The sequence below is a fragment of the Artemia sp. Qi Xiang Cuo genome, chromosome 3, assembly GCF_049724085.1.
Source record: "Artemia sp. Qi Xiang Cuo chromosome 3, ASM4972408v1, whole genome shotgun sequence".
Taxonomy (NCBI): domain Eukaryota; kingdom Metazoa; phylum Arthropoda; class Branchiopoda; order Anostraca; family Artemiidae; genus Artemia; species Artemia sp. Qi Xiang Cuo.
Window position 1 is genome coordinate 87275266 of NC_142796.1, and position 20029 is coordinate 87295294.

The following is a 20029-nucleotide window of genomic DNA, read 5'->3' on the forward strand; positions in this document are numbered from 1 at the left end:
CAATACCCCCCCCCCTCAAAAAAAAAAAAAAAAATAATAAGGTATTTGTTAGAATTTAGGGGAGGGGGAGGACAAAAGTCTTGCGAGGCAAAAAAGGCCGAATAAAAAAAAGATGGCATGAAGATTATTGGTTCTAATATGCTCTAATTAAAAAATCTACGAATTGACTTTAATCTTAAGAATCAAAAAGCATCGGAACAGCTAAACTAGCTTGTAAACAAACCCAGAGTAAGTTTTAAAGAGTAACCCCTTTCCAGGACCATCATACATCAAAAATGGGAGCTCAATAATCCAGAACTGTTACGTTAGAGCTGCTATAAATACCGGTATAAACGCCATAAATTTATAAATAAGATTTGCTATCTACACGTTTTCCAGAGAAATTGAATACGGATTGTTTTGGGTACCAAAGATGACTGACCGTATTCCAAACAGAAGGCGGTACGAAAATTGTGGTTTAATCCCACTTATTAGGGCTATAATGAGAGAATGGTTGAGATACCAAAGATGACTGACCGTATTCCAAACAGAAGGCGGTACGAAAATTGTGGTTTAATCCCACTTATTAGGGCTATAATGAGAGAATGGTTGAGATGGCTAGAGCATGTTCTGCAGATAAAGGATGCTAAATCGCCAAAGATTGTCCTTTCCGGCCAACCGTCTAGGACTAAATGGAAAGCATTTCGTCCGCGGTTGGGGTGGAAGGATGTCTTAAAGAAAGATTTAAAAGAAATGGGAACTCCCTGGGGGTTGTACTAGTAGTAGTAGTATAAATACGTAACATGGCACTAATACCACATAGTTTATTTTGAATGACCACGCCTAAGAGCTAGTGCAGATCTTTACATTTAAAACATGTATACATGATCCATTTACGGATTAAAGTTATCTTATATTCTGAGAAACTATATATTCAAGAGGAAAATGGTCCAGCGTTTTGATCAGACTCAATACGTACATGTCAACCGTGATTGGAATCGAACACCATTAGAAAAATATGAACCTACTGTGTTTTGTCTTACGACAGTCATTTGATTTTTTATGAACAACCCTTAAATAATCCCTGAACGATAACGAGTCAAAAGAGGTAAAGCTTCTTTATACTTGGGGCAAGAGAGGCTGAGGGGCAGAGCTCTACTTTGGGCACTCGAATTATATACACCAGGAATCACACAGACTCAAGGAGCTTCTTTGATTCGGATGCACGATCAAGAAATATTTGTAAAATACAATCAGTTTGCTCATTTAAGACTATTACCAGAATGATCCCAGAAGAATCATGAGCCAAAAGAGGTTCAACATGTATTCGGTTACAGTGGCGGATCCAGAGGAGGGCGAGGAGGGCGCGCGTCCCCCTAGCGTAGTCTAAAGTAGTGTAATTTACTTAATTAACTCAAGTTTGCGTTATTAAACTTGCTCCTAACGCAAATTTATCGGATCAACCTATTTTGCACCCCCCCCCCTTAATTTTTTTTTCTGATCAACCTATATTGCTCCTCCCCCCCCTAAAAAAATACTGGATCCGCCCCTGTTCGGTTGTGGATTGCGGAAGGCCCAATATGTCTTCGGTTACGAATTGCGGGGAGCGGGGATGAGACTTGGGTCAGGGTTTCCAACTGCTAAAATTATACAGACTGAAATATTTGGCCGACCATCATTTCCATAGGCTATATCATGTTCAAACTTGGAAAAAAATATTTTGGTTTTAATATGGATCAACTGGATAATTTGGCCCTTGCCCAGGGGGCTCCTCGTATCACATTGCTTCAAATGGTTATTTTATAGCTTTGTTTTGGTTAAATTAAAGTTACTATCTTGAAATGTTCATCTGATGGCATATCAGGGTGTGTAAGTCTAGAGGAACGAAGTGTGAGTGGATGCTAACTGATCGACTTTTCAGCTTGAATTGGCCACTAGATCGTGGAGTTCGAGACTAGATGACCCCCCCCCCTCGGTCTATGATCATCTATTCTACGCGATGAGATAGAAAAAAACTTAAAAACTTTCTGTCTTTTTGATCAGACTATAGTTACTATCTCAAAATGTTCATCATTGCCATATTGAGATATACGGAAGTCCGGAGGAACAAAGTGGAATGGGATACCCTCCGTTCGACATTGCCGCTTAAATAGGACTAAATCTTACAATTTGAAACCAGATGAACCCTCCCCAAGATTTCTATGATAGTTTTTTCTTGCGACGAAGCCTAAGAAAAACAAAACATGAGAGACAAGTCCCTCCTTACTAAGTCAATGATACTGAGTATACCAATATTTTAGAGCATAAATAATATCTCATTTATGCGTCACTTATGCCTATAGTCTTCACTTATACTAGTCTCACCTCCTGTGGTTCCTCAGCTAAATCCCCCGGGTTAACTACATCTGAACATGTTGGCGGGAAAAAAAGAAACTCTCATATTAAAAAGTAAAAATAATTACTTAATAATTTCTGATATCTGTTTAAAGTAAGACCCAAATGCTGTTTGCTGTTCCAAAATATGTTTCTTATGCAAAATATATTCTTCGTCCTTTCTCCTCCCGTCCTCCTCTTCTTTCTTCCGCAAGTCCTCTTTTCTCAATATTTCTGCTTCTTTAGCCCTCAATTCAGCCTGAACATTGACCACCAGTGTCTGAAATGTTTAAATTGAACTTAATTTTATGCCTGAAATGTAGTAATATTAATTTCAAATAATTTTTAAATTATACATATTAGCTTTAACACATTTGATTTTATAACAAGTCGATTCCAAATACCAGCTTAAACATATTCACTATCCATGCAAATTCAAAATCTCCACAAAATAATTCCAAGAAATGAGGATTTAGTTCAAGAATATAGTGAGAATTCGACGGAGTAGAAGCATTGAGCCCTTGAGAGAGAAGATAGAGTGCCACTCGTTTGGCACCATCAAAAGAATTTTTTTTTACATGATTAATATGAAATATCATATGATTAATTTTTATATATGGAATATCATATGATAATCATATGATCATATGATTAGTTTTTCCTTGACTTATATAGTACTATCCATTTGATGCAAATGCTTCAAATGTTTAATGTAAGGAAATCTGTTGCATAGTACCCCTCCTACAGGCCATGGAGCCTTGGGTTTGTAGATTGTTATGTAATTATTGTATTGTTATATGGAAAATCAATCTATATATACATCTATTTATCCTCGACATTATGCGTATGAATAGACCTTTGGCTGTTAAAGCAAATCGCTAAAATATTGCAAGGCAGAAAAAGAAATTTCTTAGTCGAGATTTGTTACTCGGATCACCGCACTCACCGGCACTATTTTACTGGCATTTTCTACCATCAGTTATCACCAAATTCCCGTCCATATCAGCTTTTGTTTTGTTTTGTGTTTTTACGCGGGGGGGGGGGCTGCCAATAGGTGGCTTATTGAGGATATCTACTTTGAGGCAACTATAAAATTTAATTTCAATATTGTTTATTTAGAAATTGATAGATATTGGAATGATAAGTGTGTAGAGGGACATATGCAGGAGGCTACCCCAATTTTCTTGAATTTCTGAGCACCCCTTATTCAAATTATGAAATAAAATATAATAAGAATGTTTATTTAACAGTATTCTGGCTACATAGTTAATAGCCACCATCATACTGCTTCTATAATTTTTTGGGCTTTTTCCGAATTTCCCCGAACAAAAATTGATTTCTTCCAAACATCCCTTAAAATTAACGTTCGGAAGAACACTAAAGTAAACGCAAAATATAAGCCCATAGTGTTTGTTAATTTTATTTGTCGGGGAGATTTTGAGTACCCAATTTTCAGGAGCACAGAGTACTCGTGCTCCCCACGGTACTGTCTTTCTGTCTTCAATCAATAAAAATCAGAAACTTGATTTAAGAGAATCTGCGTTGATTTTAAATCGGGCATAATAGGAACGGAAATTAAAATTTCGATATTTTGTATTATACACATAACAACACATAGGAGCAAATACTGCAATAGTAATACTACTTAAATGAATGAGTAAAGTTTTCCAAATTGATAAACGTTTCCGAAATAGCATATAATTTAAACAAGTTTTTTTCACCGTGACCTTAAATTGGCATGATAAAAATGAGGTTTCTGAAGCTTTTTCAAGTTTAACTTTATTTGGAAAGATTGAATTAAAAAAACAGAAACTATAACATATGACAAACAATTATAACATATTAACAATTATAATATCCAAGCGGTATAATTAAATTTGTTTTCGTCTAAACGCTATTTAGGGAACCTCTCTAACGTTTTATTTTATAACGTTTTATTTTATGATGTTACTTTAAAGTTATCTTAAATAGTGCTTCTGAGTGCTTACCTTAAATTTTACCTTAAATAGTTTTTACCTTATTTAATTTTACCTTATATTAATTTTATTTACCTTATATTAATTACTTTTACCTTAAATAGTGCTTCTGATTAATAAATACTGAATTTCCGAATTCCTTTAGAACTTATTAGTGCTTACCTTAAATTTTACCTTAAATAGCTTTTACCTCTATTTAATTTTACCTTACATTAATTTTATTTACCTTATATTAATTATTTTTACCTTAAATAGTGCTTCTGGTTACTAAATACTGAATTTCCGAATTCCTTTAGAACTTATTACGTACTACATTACTAAGTATTGAATTCCATTTGGGATTTCCAGATTTTAAAGTTTAAAAATTAATTTTCAAACAAAACTTGGCGTAACTAGTCCATTTTAAAACTGAAACTAGTTTCTTTTGAAATAAAATTTTTGCCGTAACGTTTTGTTTTAGAAATTTTGTTTAATGCCAAAAGTGTTGATTTTGTGATCAACATAATACCCATTAGTTATTTCAAATAGCTTCAGAAGGCTAAGCTTTCAACATACTATAACGACATTTTTCTACGATTGGGTGAAGGTTCTTGTTGACTATTAAAAATTGCCAGTTGTTAGAACGATGGGTATTTTTGAGGTTTCTAATTACGATTTCTACTCTAGACCTATTTGTAAGGTTTAAAAGGGGCATGATAGGAATGGAAACTGAAATATCAAAGCGTTTTTGTATATCAACGTTTTTCAAGTGATAGAGCAAAGACCTTAAAAAACTACGATCGGATGACGGCTCTGATTGTCTGTTGATAGTTGCCAGTTGTTCGAACGATTGGTATTTTTGATGTTTCTAATTACGATTTCTAACAGTAATCCATCTTTATGGTTTAAAATGGTCATAATAGAAATTGAAATATCAAAGTGTTTTTGTACATCAACGTTTTTTAAGTGAAATAGCCAAAGACCGGCAAAGAATTACGATAGGGTAAAGGCTCTGATTGTCTGGTGTCGGGAGCACAGCGCAGGGATAGCGGAAGCACAGTGTTTTCAACAGAAAAAAACATAAATAAAAACCGCAAAAATCAATTTACTCTAAATTTTAACAACTGGAATCCAACTTAATTTCAGCATATTCAACATTTTTTCAGTTCAAATGAGCAAGGCTAGACTCCTAGGAACGCTAGCACTTTTTAATTAATATTCTTTTTATACTATTCAATTTATTTATATATATACTTTTAATTACTTTTTTTACACATATACTTTAAATATATATTTCTAAAATAAAAATTATATATATATATATATATGCTTTTAATTTATTTACTATGCTTTTTAAATTATATTGCACTCCTTTTAAGCGCCTAAAATTTAATTCCTTTTTACCACCTATTCCCTTTATCCTTTAGATAATTTCGGAGACCACACTGCCTTTCCATGACGATAAATAAAAGTTCAAATAGGGATAAAATCCTTTTAATAGACAGTGATGTAATAGAAATTCACAAAAATACCAGATATTTCGGTCACATATACAGTGACCGTCATCAGTAGTAAAACTTTTTACTACTGATGACGGTCACTGTATATGTGACCGAAATATCTGGTATTTTTGTGAATTTCTATTACATCACTGTCTATTAAAAGGATTTTATCCCTATTTGAACTTTTATTTACCCTTTATCCTTATTCCTATGCCCTGTTTTCTTTGATCTGTTACTTCCATGCCCAGGCAAGAAAGCAGGAAATTTGTCGAGGGACGGACAATAATAAAACAATTTGATAATTTGAATAAGAAATGCCCCGAAATTTAAAACACAATAGTACTTCGAGGGGAAAGAAGAGGCTCCCTTTATTCCTTTAGCGTATCCAAGTTCACCCACTTAACTGTTATTCATATTTTTAAGAAACATCGATCAAATCGAAACCAATGGTTTGATCGGTTCAAGCCATTTTTCAGTCTCTTATTTATTTCTCGAGACATTTAGTTTTTTCAGAATGTATTTATTTCTACTTTTCTGCTCGTAATAATTATTTTGGAAGGATAAACCGTTTGACACAAATTGCTTTTTTCTGACACTATAATTAATGCCCTATGATTTGTTTGAAGAATCCCTCCGTCATTAAGACTGTATCCAAAATTGAAACTTTTAGACCCCCTCCCCCTTCGTGAAATTTCTTTCAGACCTCTCCCCCCCCCACCAGGAAAACGGCCTTGATTAACAGACAGTCAGAACCAGATGTAATTTTTTGGAGACATTTGCAATTTTATTTGAAAGACATTGGTTAACAAAAATAATTTGATATTTCAATTCCCATTCCTTTTATGCCCAAGTTAAGCCTTAAGGTCCCATGAAAAATCGCCTTATGGTTCCATGGCTGTTCTTAAATCAAAGGAAATACTATAAAAAAAAAAAAAAAAAAAAAAAAAAAAAAAAAAAAAAAAAAAAAAAAACCTACCTCCCATTTTTTATCACAGCGCTCCTTAAATTCGAAAGCTCTTCTTTCTGCCTCAAGCTGGGCCGATTGCATTTGTCTATCTAGAGTTTCTCGTCTAAATTTTGCCTCATCCTCTCTAGACTTGCACTCTACTGCAAATCGTTTTTCGTCTTCTTCTATTTTGGTTTTAAATGCAAGGATTTTATCGTCAATTCTGGCCTAAAACACCGGAAAACATTGCCCACCGTTACACAAAAACCTTTGAAGTCATTCTTATTTTCAAAACAGAAGAAGAAGAAGAAGGAATTTATGAAAACAGAAGAATTTTGACAATCGATAAAAAGATTTAAAATATTCTGATAAATTTTTTTTCCGTCACTTCTGGCCTGAGACAACAATAAATAATGCCAATCATTAAACAAAAACCTTTGAAGCCATTCTTATTGGCAAAAGAGAAGAAAAAAAGTTTTAATTTATAGAAATAAAAGGATTTCGCCAATCGACAGACAAAAAAGAAAATTTGTATTATTTTTTTTTGACGTCAATTCTGGCCTGAGACAACAATAAATAATGCCAATCATTAAACAAAAACCTTTGAAGCCATTCTTATTGGCAAAAGAGAAGAAAAAAAGTTTTAATTTATAGAAATAAAAGGATTTCGCCAATCGACAGACAAAAAAGAAAATTTGTATTTTTTTTTTTTTTTGACGTCAATTCTGGCCTGAAACAACAGAAAACAATGTTGACCGTTAAACAAAAACTTTCAAGAATGTTTTTAGGCAAAACAGAAGAAGAAAAAGCAGAAATTTATGAAGAAAAAGCATAAAACAACAGAAGACAGTACCTACACAATTACGCCTTGATCGACCTTAATCGACATCACGCATTCGCCAACTCTTTTTTGAACTTCAAAATACACATTTTTACGGATCAAAAACAAATAAAGCTAAGTAGATGTATTCGTTCACCCTAAACTTGAGGCATACCTTAATCGTAATTACCAATACCATAACTCATACCTTAAGCCTCCCTAAACTCGAGTCTGACCTTAATCGACACCACCCGTACCCTAACTCTCTTTTTGAACTTCAAATACACATCTTTACTATACTAAAATAAATACAGTAAAATAATTGCGTTATCAAACAGTTCATGGTAACGAACTATAAGAAGGGAGCGACGCGGCTCAATAGTAACCGAAACTCTAAAAAACAGAATTTTAATATCAATAGATATATTATAAAAATCGGCTTTAGACACCCCTTAAAAGTCAAAGAATCTTAATGAAAATAAAGATAATTTCAAGCTCCTATCTGCAAAAATGTGGAATTTTGTGTTTTTTGCCAGAAGAAAGATCATTGAAACGTGTTTGCATGTTGTTGTTTTTTCATGGGTTATTGTATCGAACCAAGGGTGCTAGAAAAACGGCAGAGGGCTCATTCGAACGAAAATTAAAAGTTCTAGTGCCCTTTTTAAGTGACTAAAAATATTGGAAGGCAACCCGGCTGTCCTTCAACAAAACTTAGCATCCACCAAAGAAAGATCAAATTTTAGTTAGGAGTTAGTAATTAGTCCATTGTAAGTAAATTGTAATTAGTCCCAACTAATTAGACCACGAGGAGTCCAATAGTACAAACAAAATAATTCTCCGATGCTTGGCTTCACTGATCTTACCTAGTATCTAGACAGGACCTCAACTTTGTTTTCGTGTCATACCTAGTAATTATCTAGAAATCGACATTTTCGCAAAACTTAGTATCTGACAAATTAGGCTTAACCAACGACAAACCACCATTAGCATCATCCCTTCATTGTTTAAATTAAGACTTCAAAAATGTAGAGAGCAAAATTGATGGCAGCTCTTGCTAAAAGGAAAGCCAAAGAACAGCAAGAGTTGGAAGAAAAAAGGTGGGTCTATTTTATCATTTTTATTACCAGGTGTAATAATAAGTATAGTGAAGGCTGGGTAGGCCTATATTGGGTTATTTCTCTAGCCCTTTGATCGCCGAATTATAAAACTGTGATAAGAAGAATTCGGGTGATTCTTTTTACTAGTTTCCTAGGTGTCGATGACATTGGGGCAACTGAGGAAAATCATTTATTTCAAATATTCATTTCACATGGAATATGGATCTTATAAGGCACATCAGCTGGATACAGAAATAGTCTACTTAAACTGAGGAAAATCATTTATTTCAAATATTCATTTCACAGTCCTCATTCAGTCTCTGACCAGTTCACATCCTAAAATAAAAAGTACATTTCATGGATTAATTTTTTACTTGTGGATAAACCTAGGCACGGAGCCAATTGATTTTGCGTAAGAAATTATTAAGCTAAAATCTGATTACACAAGTGACTTGCATGTGATTACGGCTTAAGGATTATTTATGGATTGTAGTTTTGGATTAGTATTCAGCACTATTATCATCTGAATCGTGCATTGAAATACTTGGACTACTTGCAATTACTGGAAATTATTTGCAAATTACTTGATTAATTGGCCCACTCAAAGATAAGTAATTATTTATTTTCAGTGCTACGCTCATGTCAAAATTCAAGCCTTTTGACATTGTTCTCGCTAGTTTCAAAAGTTACCCCCCTTGGACAGCAATTGTTTTGCAGTCAAAAAGTGGTGCTAAAGGATTATGGAGATATACAATTTTTTGCTACGGCGATCATTCTGAGAACCAAGTTTCAGAGTCTAATTTGAAATTACTTTCGGATAACCCTAGTGCTCGCAAAAGAACGGAAAAAGATGTTGGTAAAGCATATACCGAATTAGATTCGTTTCCAGACATTTATAAATCGTCATCACCTACTTTTCTAGCATTAAACCCAGCGAGCGTTATTGCAGAAGACTCACTGGCACCTAGCCTAATCCTGCAAAAAATAGCTTTTACCCAGGATGAATTAAATCGGACACAAGTGAATCTTACAGCTGAGATTTCCCGTCAAGTTAAGGCTAAACTAACAGACCCTGATACAGCAAATCAAGCAATTGATATTATAGTAAAAAAAATTCATGATGCTATTTCCATTGATCACAACCCAAAATTCCAAGAAATAGAAAAATCACTCAAAGGACTATTTGCAATGGTTAAAAGCTAGGAAAGTAGGATTTTGTCATTGGAATCGAAAGTGGATGATTTTGAACAAGAAAAGATGTTGGATTGCTTAGTGATGAATGGAGTAAGGCAGAGGCCTGGAAATGACCTAAAGAAAGAAGTATCAGTTATCATTAAAGACAAGATGCTGGTCCCTGGTTTTGAAGTTAATAATATTGTAAATATTTATCGATTTAGTTTGAATGACTTTAATGATCAATCTAAAGTGTTTCCAGTGCTAATACACTTCGGAAATGTGGACTCAGCTCGAGTTGTTTTCAAAGAAAAGACTAGATAACCAAAGAATTGACAATTTTTATCAAAAACTCTAACAAAACAGCATCGTGAAATTTTAAATGCGGCAAGAGATTGCTTCGGTAAATTTAATGTATGGACTGACCGCGGGCAAATTTTGGCCAAACCCCCTGGTCAATCAATGATACGAAAGGTTCGATCATTCGCGGATTGTGCTTAGATTTTTTTTTTTTTTTTTTTTTGTGCATTTATATTTTTTGATTTAATTCCATATATAAAATCGATTGTCTTTTTTTTAATGGCAAATTAGAAACGCCCCCAGTTGTAGGACGACTTTTTGAGCTTGAAAATAACCCGTTAGATGTTTTAAGCATTATCAATAATTCCATCGGACATGTCAACAGTGATTTGATCACAGTGAACCACACAGTAATAAGTAAATATGTTTCTAGTCTGAGGGAGGCTGTCAAGCGGGATGGATATTTTTCAGTGCTCTAGTTGAATATCCAGGGTCTTTGTTCTTCAATTGACCATCTAAAACAGATTGTTTCTGATGGGCTACCTGACGTTGTTGGTTTATGCGAGACTTTTTTTAGATTCTAAAAATGATATGCTTTTGGATTTGACAGGCTATAAAATCGAGCATCTGAATAGACCAAAGATGGCGAAAGGTGGTCTTGCTTTGAACTTTTCTAATAATCTCCCACATTCTCTTAGAATGGATTTATCCAGATATAACGAAGGTGTCTTTGAGTCATTGTTCGTAGATATTAAATGTAGAGGTAAGGATTTAATTGTTGGTATTATTTATCAATCTCCTAGTGGCTCTATTCCACTGTTTGTACACACCCTTAATGATCTACTGGATACCATCCTCAAACTGTCGACTGAATTAATTATTATGGGAGATTTTAATATAAATTTGATGAATATAAAGTCTTCTGTATCTTTGGATTTTCTGTCGTCCATGCTTGCCGCAGGTACTTTACCTCCTGTATGTATCCCATCTCACATAACAGAGAGTACCTCATTTCTGATTGACAATATTTTCTGTACGGCCACCTTGATTAGAAATTATGTTTTATTGAGCGACATTTCCGATCATTTCCCTGTTTACTCTAGATACTGTTTTGATAAAAAGGCTATTGAAAGGACTTGTGAGTCTGGTAAGAGACCTTTTAGGTTTGGTGAAGTGGAGTTGATACTTTTTTGGTCAAGAGTGGCCGAAATTTCTTGGGGTGATTTTGAGATTGATTCTGATTTTGGTAATTTATTTGATAATTTTTAAGAGTCTTTTAAAGACGCTGTTCTTGATATTTGTTCTGTTTCACCTTCTAATCATAAGTCTAAGAATGCTTTTCCTCTAAATCCTTGGATGACCCCTAGTCTCCTTAGGAGTTGTAGGAGAAAAAATAATCTCTGGAGGGCCTTTAAGTCTGCTCGCCCTTCATTGAAAGCTATTTGCTTTCAGCAATTTAAAATTTATAGAAATATGTATAATTCTTTGTGTAAAAAGGTCAAGTCCCAGTATTATTTTAATTGTTTTTCAGATTGTGGTAAAGATATTTGAAGAACTTGGCAGGTTATAAATTCTGTGCTTAGGCCCTCTTTTCAGTCTCCATCAACCCCTTCTTTTGGATCTCGATGGCGAAAATCATCGAAGGTGAACTGAATGTTCAAGATGCATTTACTTCATATTTTGCGAATATTGGTAAAACGACCGCTTCGGCTGTTGGTTCTTCTCCTTCAGGATCCAATTTCAGGTCTTATCTTGGGCCACCTTGTATGAAGTCAATGTTTTTGGAACCAGCGACGGAGAATGAAATAGCTAAAATTGTTATGGGATTGAAAAATTGTTCGTCTTCTGGCCCTGATAATATTCCTACTAAAGTAATTAAGTTCATACTTCCTTCCATTATTTATCCCTTAACAAAACTTATTAACCTAGCGTGCTCGAGTCATCATATTATATAAGGGGGGGGGACACGAAATGATCCAGCCAACTATCGGCCAATTTCTTTGTTGTCTGTGTTTAGCAAAATATTTGAAAAGGCGATGCTTTTTCGTCTTAATAATTTTCTTACTTCTAAATATTTTTTTAACAATTTTCAATTTGGTTTTCGAGCAAATCATTCGACTGAGCACGCTTGTGCAGTTTTACTGAATTATCTTCATTCTGCCATAGATTCCCATTTGATTCCTGCTGCTTTGTTTCTGGATGTTCGTAAAGCCTTTGATTCTTTAACCCACAGTATTCTTCTATTTAAACTTTCTCATTTTGGCGTAAGAGGTAGTGCGATTGATTGGTTCAAGTCTTTCTTGTCTGGTAGAATAATTTCTGTTGATACACTTTTTCGCTCACCAGCAAGTGTTGACCAGGGGGTCCCTCAAGGATCAGTTTTAGGGCCGGCACTGTTTTTAATTTATATAAATGACCTAATTTTTGCAGTTAGAAATAAAAATCCTCTTTATTGCTGTCGTCTATGTCATCCAACAGTCTCCCTTACCCACAACTATAGTTTGGATACCTCGGATTCTCTTGTTACTTTTGCCGATGATACCACCCTTATTACTTCTGGGAGAACAGAGGATGAGGTTCGTACAAAGTTAGTGGACCTCTTTGAGAGAGTTTCAATTTGGTTTGATGCTAACTCTCTTGCCTTGAATGTTTCTAAAACTAGTTTTTATTTTTTTCTCGTATATCTCAGGCTTGTCCTCAATTATCTTAAATTCACATATCAAAAGGCTTTATTAGTAGACCAAAAGATGGCCATGTCAGTTTCCTAGGTATCCTGCTATATGAAAATTTATCTTTTAAATAACATATTGAATTCATTAAAATTAAGGTATGAAGAAAACTCGGTATTCTAATAAAACTAAAACATATCTTTCCAGGACCAATTCTAAGAAGCCTATTTCATAGCTTAATTCATTCTTTTGTTTCCTATTGTCCAGTCATATCGATGTCTACTTTCCCTTTTTTTCTCAAACTGGTTTTGAATACTTACGATAAAACTATAAATCTTATCCAAGATGAAAATTATTCGGCAACTAACCCATTACTACATGTTAAAAAACTGTATGTTCTTTCATTCGCGTCTTTTAATTTTCGTCAACTCCATGGTGATATTCCTCGGTCTCTTAGATTTACGTCTTCTTTTGTATCTGATAAGTGAAAATATTAACTCTGTAGCTCTCTAAATATCCAAATTTACCATACACCAACAATAAGATCCGATTTTAATCCTGTTGTTGCGTGTCATTTGACATGGAACACCCTTCCCGAATCGGCTCGAGAATGCCACTCGTTTGGCACCTTCAAAAGATTAGTAAAAAAAATAGTTATTTTCATGTGATTAATTTTCTTCATTTTTGCCTGCTGCCAATAGTTTTTTTCATATAATTTTTTACATTTAATTTATATATATATATATATATATATATATATATATATATATATATATATATATATATATATATATATATATATATATATATATGTTGTGATTCACTATAGTTTGATAAAGCTTATTTAGTGAACTCTCCTTTTTTTTTATAGATGTTGTGATTCACTGTAGTTTGATAAAGCTTATTTAGTGAGCTCTCCTTTTTTCTTTTTCTTTTTCTTTTTTTTTCTTTTTTTTTTTTATCAAGCAAATGCTTTACATGTTAAAAGTTAAAATGCTTATGTTTATATGTTTAAATATTAATTTTATGTTTATATTGTTTAAATCTTAAGCGTTTAAATGTTTAATGTTTATTTGATCTTTTCATAATCCACCTCCTACAGGCCATGGAGCCTTTGTGGGGATTTGTAGATTGTTATGTAATTATTTTACTGGTATATGGAAAATAAATCTATCTATCTATCTATCTATCAAAAAACACTTTAGTGGTATGCTTTGAAACAATTCTTGTCTTTGGTTAAACAAAGGTGCACATTACACTTCAGGCACTTGACCAACGTGTGGGCGTGTTTTGCACAGGACTTACTCTTTGTCTTTCGTCCACAATTTCAGGCCAGCGGGCCGTGTTGTCAAAGCGAATGCTGGAACTGGGGATGCTGTCACTCCTAGTTTTCTTTTGCGGTCTGTTAGTAACAGGAGACTCGCTTGATGGTCTACCTTTCCATGTTACAGGGATGACTGCACCTCTGAGCAGCCAGTCAGCAATATCCGCACGAAAGTGAACAAGGGATAGGGGCTTCTCAGCGTTAGAGTGATGATTACGCCTGTACAGTAACCAAACGTTGGCTACGCTGACGTCAAGGAAGTAATAGATTAGACGCATGTACCACTTCTTCCTCTTGATGTCAGTACGATATAACTCGATCAACATGTCGCTCAAGTCCACCCCACCCATGAAATTGTTATACTATTTGACGAGATGAGATCTGGCTACATCGATTAGAGCCTACCCCTTTTTGTCCCACCGTATTGTACTCCCTCCTCTAGGGTAGATGGGCCTTATAAGATACATACTTAAAAACCGTCCTTGCTTGTGGATGAATAAAAATAATACAGATGGAACCGTCAGACACTAACGAACACCACAAGATTTTTTTCCTTCACCAAGCAACATAAACTTCAATACTACCCGAGTCAGATTTATTTCATTTCACAAAATCCAAAAAATTTCACTATGTCAAATTGCGTACTGTGCGAACGTTATTAGATGACTTATAAAGGGGCAAAGTAATAAACCATTCGATAGCTCTCGGTCTCTTGTTTCTGGTTATGCAGATGATTTCTCGTTTCAACCAATCAGAAAGGAGCTATAGGCAAAATCTTGGTGTGCCTTATAAGAGCCACCAGCCATCAATGGGCTAGACAGCGGGCAAAGAAACTGGAGAGAAACAGATATAACTTGGATATACTTTTGGGTATATTATGTTGTTTCAGTAGAAAGCAGAGATAACAACTTTACTGAAAGTAAAATTTAAGATGAGAAATTTTTGAGAGAAAATGTTATTCTGTGTATTTCCTCTTTATATTCTGTTACTAATTTCAGTACTTAAACCTTGTCACGTACTTGATCTTTGACCTTTAGATTATTTTGAACAAGATGGCTATTTCACTTTTGATGGAATGTTTTTGGAGGGAAGGCAACTAAAAGGGCTAAAACGGGGATGTCAGCCCTCTACCCAATTTTAAACATCCCCCTCAACGTGTCCTGACGATTTCAACTTAATACCTTCAACTGTTCTGAAAATGTTGTAGATCCTCCTTTTGATAAACTTGATGCATAGTTATTTGACCATTGGACTATTTTGAACAAAATGATTATCTCAGAATTTTCATCAGATACATTTAAAAAAGAAAGGTGTGGAGGGCGAGAGCCTCGCTGCCCTCCGATTACTTGTGATTCTTAAAAAGGTAACCGGAATTTCTGGTTTCCAGTAAAATGAGGCCCTCCAGAGTTTATACGATCCAAAGTTTAAGAGATGTCCTCATAAACTCAAATGAAGCCCTCCAGAGTTTACACAATCAACCCTTCCATGAAAACCTTACATATTTGCAATGGGCAACTTGAATAAATTACAACCCTTGCCCTGGAAGCTAGAAGGAAGACGGGTGGTCAACCCTAGAGGGATCGTTTTTTTACCTTTGGACTATCTTAAATAAAATGGCTATCGCAAAATTTTGATCGGCTAAAACTTTCGATTTCCAATCGAAAGAGCCCCTCCAAAGTTTATACGACCCCCTTTCCATGAGAGCCTCATATGTTAACAATGGGCAACTTGCATTGTTCACAGCCCTTTCCCAGGGAGCTGAGGGGGTGTGCACCCTGACACATAGCTATTTGACTTTTGGACTATTTTGAACAAAATGGATGAACAAATTTCAGAATTTTGATCGGATAAATTTAGGGGAAAATAGGGTTTGGAAGGGGGAGGGATTGTCTTCCAATCACTCTTGACTCTAAAAGAGAGAACTAGAATTTTTTTTATTTCCAATCGCAAGAACCTCCTTCCCCAAAGTTTATATGACCATAAAAAAATTATATGTTGACGATGGGAATCTTGCATAAACTACAGCACTAGCCATGGGGGCTGTTTTTTTCCAAATCTGGAGGCATAGCTATTTTGCCTTTGGCTATTCTGAACAAAATTGGGCATATTTTGAACAAAAACTAATTTCTGTTCATTTTTGTTAACATAGGCTTAAAAGAATATGAAGTAAAAAAAAAACAAGTTTTTTCAACTGAAAGTAAGGAGCAACATTAAAAGTTATAACAAACAGAAATTATTACGTATATATATAATATATTACGTATTGAGTTGAAAATCTTGTATTTTTGAGTAGGCATCAAGACATGGCTAATTGTAGAAAAAAGACAGATTCTTCTGGCAAATTAATTAAAAAAAAACTTTCCGAAAAATAAGTTTTTCAAAGAAAAGTAAAGGCCGTTTTAAACTTAAGGTCAGCAGATACAAATACCTTTTAAAATTCAAACTCAAAACGACCAGATATTACTATTAAAGAATAAATTAAACCCAAAACGAACAGAAATTAAATAAACAACCATAGTAAAAACATACAACAAGTAATAATATAAATGAATAAATAAATCTTAAAGCGAGTAATGCTTAGATTGAACATGAAAATCAAGTTTAAAACGAAAAAAGATATTTTCCTATTGAAGTATAAATGAAACTTAAAAGGAACAGAAATTAAATAAACAATCTTAAATCATATATTAAAGCATATAATTACAAATTTTAAATAATTAAAAATTAATTAAAAATAATTAAAATTAATTAAAAGTTATTAAAAATTATTAAAAATTGATTAATTAAAAACGAACAGAAATTAAATAAACAAACTTAAAATTATATATTAAATTATATAATTAAAGATAATAAATAATTAAAAATTAAATAAACCAACATAGCAAAAACATACAACAAGTAATAATATAAATGAATAAAATGATCTTAAAGCGAGTAATGCTTAGACTGAATATGAAAATCAAGCTTAGAACGACAAAAAATATTTTCCTATTGAAGTATAAATGAAACTTAAGACGAACAGAAATTAAATAAACAATCAATGAAAACAAACATACAATAGATATTAAAGTAAATTAATAAATAAATCTTAAAACGAGTGAAACTTAAATTGAATATGCAAATTAAGCTTGAAAAGAACAAAATCACCACAAACAAGAGTTTGAGTATGACCTCCTTCTCTCCCTGTAAAAGTCTAAAACCTACTGCGTCATTGGCGCTTTACTGAAAACTATATGCGTCTTGAACAGTCTTGGAAAGTAAAAAACCATAAAATTGAATATTTGATGCATAATGATATTAATTGTTATAAGATCCATCAGTTCCAGGATTTTTTTGACTGTAATTGTACTTTTATTTTCACTACTATAATAACTGGAAAAGAAAATATTTATAGTATAATGCGTTTTCGGTAGGGTGCCAATGACGGAATTGGCTTGTGTTTTCTATTTAAAGTTTGGAAAGGATGCAGAATCCAAACACTTGTGTGTAGGGAAACTATATTCGTCTTTAACAACTTTAAAAAGAGCTAATAAATTAAACTGAATATTTTCTGTATAATGATATTAATTGCTGAAAGCTCATCAGTTCAAAATTTTTCTATAATTTAATGTTTATTTTCAATATTAAGTACAAAAGAAAATATTTGTCATAAAGTTGGTTTCCAGTAAAGTGCCAATGACGCAGTAGGTTTTAGACTTTTACAGTGAGAGAAGGAAGTCAAGCCCAAACTCTTGCTTGGGGTGATATTTGTTCGTTTCAAGCTTGAGTTGTATATTCAATTTAAGTTACACTCGTTTAAAGATTTATTTATTAATTTATATTAATATCTATTATATGTTTGTTTGCATTGATTGTTTATTTAACCAAGAAAATTTTCTCAGGCTCATAACTTTTTATGGGTAAGACTAAACTTGATTAAACTTATATATTTGAAATTAGCATAAAATGTCCATTCTTTTGATACATCTATTGGTATAAAAATTCCATTTTTTTTAGTTTCGGTTACTATTGAGCCGGGTTGCTCCCTACTTACAGTTTGTTACTACAAACTGTTTGATTTTAAATCTTTTCGGTTTTTTAAAGACAGCGCAATTTCAAAAACCCAAATAAACAACCATAGTAAACATGCAGATAGCAGCTACCAATGCAAATGAATAAATAAATCTTAAAACGAAGAAAACCCAAATTGAATATTCATCTCAGATTATACACGAACAAAAATCACAACAAACAAGAGTATGGCTACTGCCCCCCTCCCCTAATTGTAAAAGTATACAGCCTATTGCGTCATTTGTGTTGTTTTTTTAATTATATGTATCTTGAACATTTCTTAGGAAGAACAAATATAAATAAATTGAGTATTTGATATCTATTGATATTAAGTGCTGAAAATCCAGCAAATCGAGATTTTATTTCAATATACATATTAATTTTTTATATTATAAATATAATAGAACACATTTGAAATATAATTTGTTTTCAGCAAAGGACAAATGACGCAATAGGCTTTATAGTTTTACAATTAGGGGAGGGGGAAGGATGCAGTTGCCAAACTTCTGTTTACTGCGATTTTTGTTCGTTTTAACCTTGACTTGAATAATCAATTTGATTTTATTCATTTTAAGATTTCTACCCTTAGTCGTTCCTTAGATATGGCTGTTGTGTCTTTTGACAAACTTTGTGTATATAGTGTTTTGATTTTGTTAGACATTCCCCTCGACGTTTTCTAAAAAGTTTTACCTTAATACCCTTACAGTTTTCAGAGACTCAAAACCTTGTATATGAACAATGTTAACTTAATAACTTATTACACTTGCTCTCAGGGGCTCTGGGGTTTATGACATCCCTAGTTATTTGATTTTTTTTACTATTTTGAACAAGATGGCTATTCCAAAATTTTGATCTAATATCCTTGGACGGAGAGCAGATAAAAAGGAAATAATATTGGGAATGGTTGCCTTCCAGTCACTTTTAACATCCTTTTTAACATGTTCTGAAAGTTTTGAACTTTATACCCTCACCCATTCTTGAGATATTACAAATACACCTTTTTGATAAACTGGATACAAATTATATATTTTGATTTATTTTAACAGGTCCCTCAACCTTCCCGAAAGTTTCACCTTAATACTCTTAGCCTTTCCGAACACCCCCCCCCCTTGTGTATTTTGATTTATTTTAAAATGTCCCTCAACATTCTCCAAAGTTTCACTTTAATATGCTTTCTCATTTCGGATATACCTAGAATCAAACATTTCCCCTTTTCCTAATGACGAATTCTGCATATAAGCAATGACCAAATTGCATAATTTACAATTATTATCCCGGGTCTATGGGGTCATGATATGCCTGGAAATATAGCTATTAGACCTTTCGACTAGTTTGACTAAAATAACAACTACAAAATTGCAATCACTGTTGAGCAGCGGGACACCTACAAAGGGCAAGAAGAAGGGGGAGGAACTGGCTCTGGTTGCCCTCCACACAAATTATAATAGTGTAGTATTGAAAAATAAAAAATAATAATTTACATTGAAATAATAACTCGAATTGCTGAGCTTTCACCAATTAATATCATCATATAGCAACTAGAATAGTTTAAAGTATTTTTCAGAATTTTATAGTTTCCTTCTGTAGAGGCCAAACACTAAATAAAAACCACGTTTTCATTCCGTTTACAATAAATGCACGAAAGTGAAGCTTCGAACCAACTAGACAATATGAAATCATTCAATAGGTTCTAAAATTTATATTCTATATTAAAAATAAAATTAATGATCACCTTGCGGCAGCAAAGGGGAAGGAACCGAGCTTCTCAATCGGAAGTTTCCCAGTTCAATTCCGTGTGCCGCAAGGAATTCTCCTGTTAAGAACTGAGCATATTTTTTTTT

At 33.4% G+C, this 20029-nt stretch overlaps 1 protein-coding gene across 1 annotated transcript in view; it reads right to left on the reverse strand.

The window, feature by feature from the left end:
- Positions 1-20029, reverse strand: part of LOC148954706 (uncharacterized) — a 116731-nt gene that overhangs the window by 27473 nt on the left and 69229 nt on the right. Inside the window, exons 9-10 of the mRNA XM_089087210.1 lie at positions 6786-6983; positions 2442-2632 (exon numbers count right to left, since the gene is read on the reverse strand). Coding sequence (XP_088943336.1) covers positions 2442-2632; positions 6786-6983 — 389 coding nt within the window. The remainder of the gene's footprint in view (positions 1-2441; positions 2633-6785; positions 6984-20029) is intronic.